Genomic DNA, 7960 nt, shown 5'->3' on the forward strand with positions numbered 1-7960 from the left:
ACCATGAATCGTTTAACGATGTTTAATGATGTGTTTCAGCAATAATCAAAATGGTAGGGGGAAATTTTTTACCGCACACGAGGCAACGGAAGTTACGCGTGTACACATTTTTACATTCATTTTTCTGACCTCAACACCGTGGTCGCTTTTATCGTTTTATCGAGAACTGATTCTGCAACTGACGCGCGTGCGATCGAATTCGGTTCGAATTGTGTTTGTTTGATTTTCCGTAAAGTCCGTGAGAACACTCGTACGTGTCGTAGTTTTGAGACAGTCGAATTTTTTTCTTTTTTTACTTTTTATTCTTTGTTTTCTTCGTTTTCGGCGCTATATGCGAGTCACACACAGCGAAATGTTTTCCAGATGTGATCCGGCGAAAAGGTTCGACTATAATTACGAAGATAAGCGAACGCGATTTATCTGTTGTACTTTTATTTTTATACGCGTGCGTGTGAGACGCGGTCGACGATGTTTTCGATTAACGCAATTGTCGATCCCGTACGAAACGTGAAGGCGAACGGAATGTGTCTTCCAAGTTTTCCATGTTACCGAAGCATAAAAGAGCCGAAGTACAGCACGAGAGGGGGGGAGTTGTATTTTTCACGCGATTTTGCGCTGGAGAACGCGAAACAGAGGCAAGATGTACACAGTGGTGAAAAGACTGAAAATAAAAAAAGAAAAAAGAAAGAGAAAAGAGAAGAAAAGTCGTGCGAAGTGAGAGATATACATTTGTTATTAACATGTGAACGATGCGAGACATATGGGCGACTGCATCCTATTGTATGTATACGCAAGCGACGTTGTTGCACTTCTCTTCTCGCATGCTAACGGGAAATTTTTCATTCTCTATTTTGTATTCTCTCTCGGGAATTTTCTTCTCAAATGTGTTTAATATGTTTTCACCTGCGCTCTCTCATCTATATATATGCAATTATTTTCTAATAATCTGTATGTTCCTCTTATAAGTGATATATATCTATTATTTCAATCAGCTTCAATAATTATATCCGAGGATATTTGATAAAATAAGCTAAACTGTGATTATTTTTGAAATTATATCATTAAGCAGTTGACGATAATCTATGATAACGGCGCAATCACATGAGGGAAAATCCCGTTAGCGTGCGAGGTGCAATCTTGTAAGGACAAAGGACAAATTGTAATTAACGCGTGCGATATACGCACGTGTTTCCGCGTTGATTTTGCGATTTTCGTGCCAATATAAGTGAGGCCAGCTATGCAATACTCGAGTCATCGTGCAAGCCGACGAGAGGCTGTACACGAGATGCCTATAGGGTTATTTTGAAGCCACCTTATATATATATATATATATATAAATATATAAATAGATATATAAATATATATAAAGAAAGATGAAAGAAAGAAAATATATATATATACAAAGAGAGAGAAACAAAGATTATATATATATACACATACACGAGTACACGTAGAACTACACACACGCGCAACTGTATATGTAAATATGCATCACGAGATATACATATACGTATACATATACGAGACTTTCGAACACGCGGGCGGAACAAGTCTAAAGGGGCAATGCGAAACCAAAATAATACCTCTAGCTATTAAGGTGATCGACGATAATAATTAGTACGTAAGCGTTTCGGCTCCTGTCTTGTTTTGGGAGCATTTCCGAAATATACAATTATATGAGGATACGGAACAAGAAAAAAAGTATAAATGGGAATTTCTCGTGACCCCCACGTACGGTGATCTTTGACACTGTGACGACAACGCTCGACAACGGTAACGACAAAGACGCTTAATTACTTCCGTATGGTGAGAGGAACGTTTTCGTGGCTTCTGTGTCGCTACAATTTAGTTGGATTATCTCGCGTGTATTTACGTAACACGTTTTCAAAGTGATTCTCACGGGTGTGTGTTTTCCGTTTTTCTTTTCACAAAATTGCAACGGGTGTTTCCGGGGAATCCCCATTCGAATGGCGATATGATATTACCAAGTAAACGGCCGAAAAAGAATGCGTAACATTGTTCATTAATGTGTAATACTTTCGAGATATATCTGCGATTTAATATCGAGGATCCCGTCGATTCAGGATTCGACGACGAATTTGTTTGCACTTCCGTAGTCCCGATCTGTGTTTCTCTTTTAAACATATGCTGTACTCTTCTTAAAGGCGAAAATATTTCACCCGATTTATAATAATTTACAAAATATCTCTCTCCACCGCGGCCCGCAAGTGCCAAAATATTACCGACCTCTGCATTACATACCCTATAAGCATACACGTATATATTTATGATTTTAGATCTTCCTTTTTTTGCGAATTTCGAATTATTGTCGCAATTATGGGTGTATCACTGATAACCGTTGTGTTAGCGAGGATACTCAACAGATAATAAAGAAATGAATTTAATTATTCAGCCAGATAAATTTTACTCGGTGCCCGCGCGCAGCGTCTCAAATTTTTCGTCATCGATTCATCTTATCTTGTTGCTTGTAATTGCAAAACAAATACGAAGAAGGAAGAAAAACAAAATGATTCGACAAGTCCTATAAACGTTGTAACGAGATACAATAATTTTACATCTTGCGATTTTTCGCAAAGAAATTTCTGTTGAATTCAGTCGATCTATTGTGACACGATTGTGTGTAAGTTTTGTCATTCAGCAATTCGACTTCACATTCGTTAGTAATTTCGGATAATTATGTTCTTATCACAGGTACCCGCTTGCGTCATGTTGAGGCTGTAATACAACGGGCAAGATATTTGTACGTATCAATTTCAATGAAACGAGTTGACGTTAAATTGTCCTTTATAACAGCGACAGGTTCTTCGGCGAAACGAAGAAACCCCCAACGACGCTTCAGCGATCTGTCGATCGTAGAAGTGGCCACATCGAACAATAGATTTCTCTTTCTCATCTATACCGTTCTACGTGCGCGCAACGTTTATTCAAGATTGTTCTCACATGCAACGAACTTGTCTGATTGTAGGCCTCCCATATGTACATCAACCTCAATATCCGCCTCTGGACAGCAACAAACCCTTCGTGTGTGATCGCTGCGGCAGGAGGTATAAATTGAAGTGGTCCCTACACTGCCACAAAAGGGACGAATGCGGTAAGGCGCCGCAGTACAAGTGCTGTTACTGTAATTACTGGAGCAAAATACGATCGAATTTGACTCGTCACCAAAAGATCCACACCGAACCGGGTGAACGTAAGCGGAGGGCGCTTGTGATACTTTGAAATTCTATGGAGAGCTCGCACGAAACAGATCCGAATTTGTAAGAACGTCCAACGGCGTTTCTTGCGTGAATTTCCAAGTTCGCGTAGAACTCTCTATTCCTTACTATTTCGAAGAAACAGCGGCGGGATTGCTCCGATTCCGGTACAATTTTAAATTGAAATAATCTCACGGTTATCGGTGTATCGAGCGATAAACATTTATAACTGCCCATTCTGATTAAAACGCCATACACTGAATTTCATAAATCTGCAGTCTCATGTCTTGACGTGGTGGCGTCATGGTTTGAAATTCTCAGTCAGGTACATTATATCTAATGATTCGTGTGAAACATGACTGTTAATTAACAATAATTGGTTAATAATAAACAGTAATCAACAGTCATCATGTACGATCCACACAGTCGCGATTGTCATAGCATTCAAAAATATTACAAGTGAGAAATGACAACTAACTAGAAATTCCATAATGCTGATGATATAATAACACCATGACGAGAATAGATTTCGCGAGAAAAGGGGAAAGTATTATTTAATATCGTTAAAGAATATAAAAATAATTGAAGAACAAAGTTCGCGTACAGAATTATGTCCATACTCAAGAAAGATTTTCAGGACAAGTTCAGAAGATATTTGATGTTCTTTTTAGCGAAACGTACCGTCGTTGTGCGTTCTTGCTAGTTCCTATAGTAAGAATAATTTAATAAAGAATAATTAGCGATTTGTTGTTAATAAAGATCTGCATGCTTTTGTTGTTTGAGAATTATAGATAACTTCCGAATAATTTTGTGTGCTAAATACGAATTTGGCCGCAGAAATTATTTATTACATCAGCTTTTTGAGATAAATAAGATAAAATGTTCATTTTATTAAAAAATGATGATTCTTTGGTTTATATTTATAAGGATATATAAGGAGAGATAAGGAGAAGAAAGTATTATAGAGTATTATAGAGTATTATATATATTAAAGTACACAGAGACAACGATTTAGTTGAATCAATCAAAAAATTTATTTGGACTATTCCAAATAAGCATTTGTTAGATTCAACTAAATCGTTCTCTCTGTGTACTATAGAGAAAGCAAATTCTTTCCTATATTTTAACCGACGGCTTCATGTAGTCTATTCTTCCACGTTGGCAAATAAAAATTGATTTTGAAGAGAAAAAATAGTACTATATGAAGTTATCGATCAATATATAAAAAAGAATTTGGTTCTCTGTAATACTTTCGTATGAATCGGCATTTTTTTCTTTTTTTACGTTATTTATATTAGAAATCAGACGTGATAGGCAATTTCTGCGGCCAAATTCATATTCAGTCTACAAAATTACGGTAGGAAACTACCTATAATTCTTAAACAACTTTTGACATTCTTCATTTTGCAAGCTTGTATAATTATTATGATATGTTGCATCGAAATTAACGCGAATAATTTTCTAGTCGGTAAGATGCTAATAAATGTATTAAATATGTTTAACGAATGTTGGGCGTATTCGTTATTGCAGAATTTGTGTAATTATGGCAATACTTTTATGCTTATCTATCATTAATAATTGTTATATATTACATCGAGATTAAAATTCAACAATTTTTTAGTCGGTAAGATGCTGATTGTAAATGTATTACGTATGTTTGATGAGGTATCGAGCGTATCTATTATAACAAAATCTGTGTAATTATGTCATTACTGTTGCGCTTATCTATAAATCTAATATTAAGTGATTTCAGGAAGATTAGAAGAAAGCCGCATTACACACATGTATAGTTTTCAATTGCATTTTTTAAGTTTCAGATATATCTTTTAAGAAAGCCACTCGTCGTCATAAGAGGAAAAACCGACAAAAGTGGTAATTATATCTATTAAAGGATATCACGCGGATGACTTAGTATATATCGTCGAGATTATCCTTTGAAGTAACATTCAAGAGGTCTAGCCAGCGGTTATTGTTTATTAAAAAGTTATTAATAAGAAAAATTTCATAAACGCAAGTTTTCCACACAGCGTATATATAAATATGATAAACAATACACGAATATGAGCGGAGACGGAACTCTTTTTCTACATTTATATATATAGGTTGTCTCAAAAACTTACATTCCATTTATGAAACTTCTTCTATTAATCATTTTTAATAAATAATGATTACCAGGTAAAATCTCTTGAATATTACAATCTTGATAATAATGAAAAAATAAGAGTTATCGGCATAGTGTTTCTTAATGTCAATTACCATAATGATCAAAAAGAATTTAAACAATCATTTAGTTGAGATTTGTTCTCAAATGAAATCAAATAGTAACGAATTTATTTTTTATGCGATAACGTATTTACGTGTAGAGGTATTCTATTCACAATCAACACGATTTCCTAGATGGAAATTTAAACGGCAGACCAAAGTTAGTCTCAAGCCAAAGTTTAACGTAAGAGGAGTCTTAGCCATAGATTTATACTATATGATAGCATAGTCAGATACGATAATGTTAAAATAATATAAATGAAGAGAAAACTAAGAATTCACTGATTCGAATTAAGTACTTCCGTTTTTTAGTAAGTAGTTCCACAATGCAGATGGAGTTGACGCCAGGTATGTTTAATCTATCTTTAGTGTTCAAAAAACAAAGCTTAACGAGCGATTAGTGACTATTGGTCTTTACTGTTAGATCCTTACATTCAGACCAATAACGTTGATGAATTACTCAACCGTTGTGCAACTATTATGTTTTCTGAACGCATATTACTATCAGGCCGGTTGCACACAGGACGCGGCACACTTGTCGCGCGGCGGAAGTTCGCTAGGGAATGCTACGATAGTCATTTAGCATCTTGCTTGCCCGAAAATATTATTTACGAAACATGCGGCATATGGGCGTTATATAATTGGTTACTGCGATATTCCCTAACTATAGACATAGTATACCTAGACTGCGCGAGAACGCATCTGGAATCGATATTCATAGTTGGGTCTTATATAATATCTAAAATCGTTTTAAGTTCACCTTTAGATGTTGTGCAAGCTACTTCATTGGCGTATCTGAAAGTGAACTTAAGACGGTTTTAAATATAAGACCTGACCATGAATACTTGCCTAGGTATACTATGTCTCTGTCCGTAACCAACTTTCGTACGTGGCAGGTATGCCGTATTCTGTATGTGCAACTGGCCTTATACGCTATAAAGCAACAGTGCGACCTCTTGTCTGATGCATTTACCTCTACACACACATTGTAAAAATAAAAGAAGTCATCTCTATATAAATATAGAATCGTGAAACCCGATAATCCTCCGTTTAGTTTCTCGTCTAAAACTTTTTCGTTTATATGTCGCATTAGTTTTTCGAAATATGTTGTGTGTCTGTATGTGTGGGGGAGGGGGGGGGGAGAAATGTGTGGGGTGAAAGTAGTTATGTGTATGCAGATTGCATAAGATTGGAACTCCTGAATTTTGTTACTTCTCCGCAACACTGTACTTTTTTGACATGCGACATGATACGTGATGAATCACACGATATCTCATAGCATCGATCGTATCGCAATACTCTTACGTAATTACGTAGATCTGAACATTGTTGAGACACATATTCGAGGATTAAACGAGTCTAATCCTTCAGAATGATACGCATGATGCATCTTTCATCGCGCTTGCAACTTTCGGTCATCACTCCACGCGTCGCAAAGTCACCCCCTGCCCTCTCGATTCGACCCGGCGTTCGTTTGCATCCGATTAAATCCGACAGGAATGCCGACGTTTTCATGACCCCAACTACATCGACATTTGCTCTAACCGGCTCCAACCGTTTTCTGCTTCCTTCATTTGCAGATTCAAGAGCGTGGCTGTTGCAGCAAAAGCACAAGATAAGGCTGAGTCATGCGCCCGAGAAGTTCGTCGACGTGACGACGCTACTCGACAAACGGTACGCGTGCGACACTTGCGGCAAGTCATACAAATGGAAAGAATCTCTCTGCAAGCACCAACGCATCGAATGCAGGAAGCAGCCACAGTTCGTCTGCAATGTGTGCGGCTATCGTTTCATGCATAAGCACCATCTGACAAAGCACGTCACGAGGATCCACTTCGATCATTTTTTTTGATTGAAATGGAGGGATGATCGTGAAGTTGATATGTTGGCTTTGCTGCGTCTCGTTGATTTACATTCAGAACATAACTAATTGTAATTGTTACGAATTAAAAATGTGTGTATGTGGATAATGATGATGATAATGTGTGTGTGTGTGTGTGTGTGTTTGAGCGTGCGAGCAATAGGAAGCTAATCAAGTCAGCGTAACTAAAATATGCATCAGCAAAAGCATATCTTTACTGTGATTTTGGTTGCCCGAACCTTACAAGTCTTCGTTAGTCCAGCTTTGGAAGCGATCCATGGAAACCGGCGTAGCAGTCAATGTGTTAAAGCGGATCTCGATGAGATTCAAGCGAGTGATATGTATCTTTATCTTTCTCCAAAAGCGGCTTGAGAATATATCCAACCTCAGTACGCTGGATCGAAAGAAAACTTTTTCCCATGTGCGAAACGCGCTGTTCTGCACTAAACTAAATATCTAGCCGCGCAGTCTATGATTGTAACATTTGAATTACAACATCGTGATTTTATTGTAAAAGAGAAATAAAGACACTACCAGATATAATCCGTAACACCGTGGATCAGTGGTCACATGTTTTTCGTGTTATTTTCATGTGTGTAACTCGTCACCTTTCTCGCATATT

General features: G+C 37.0%; 1 protein-coding gene across 1 annotated transcript; it reads left to right on the plus strand.

Moving 5' to 3' along the window:
- Positions 1–4436: 4436 nt before the first annotated feature.
- On the plus strand, positions 4437–7954 carry LOC112589666 (longitudinals lacking protein, isoforms A/B/D/L-like). Its single transcript, XM_025303841.1, has 2 exons — positions 4437–5825; positions 7058–7954. The coding sequence occupies exons 1-2, from the start codon at positions 5804–5806 to the stop codon at positions 7327–7329; spliced, it is 294 nt and encodes a 97-aa protein (XP_025159626.1). The 5' UTR covers positions 4437–5803; the 3' UTR covers positions 7330–7954.
- The last annotated feature ends 6 nt before the right edge of the window (positions 7955–7960 follow it).

The sequence above is a fragment of the Harpegnathos saltator genome, unplaced genomic scaffold (assembly GCF_003227715.2).
Source record: "Harpegnathos saltator strain DR-91 unplaced genomic scaffold, Hsal_v8.6 scaffold58, whole genome shotgun sequence".
Classification (NCBI taxonomy): Eukaryota; Metazoa; Arthropoda; class Insecta; order Hymenoptera; family Formicidae; genus Harpegnathos; species Harpegnathos saltator.

Bases quoted from the DNA above. Each gene is read 5' to 3' on its own strand.
- LOC112589666 (XM_025303841.1), top strand. From the start codon at position 5,804: ATGCAGATGGAGTTGACGCCAG. The intron at 5,826-7,057 runs GTATGTTTAATC...CTTCATTTGCAG, and splicing joins GCAGATGGAGTTGACGCCAG to ATTCAAGAGCGTGGCTGTTG.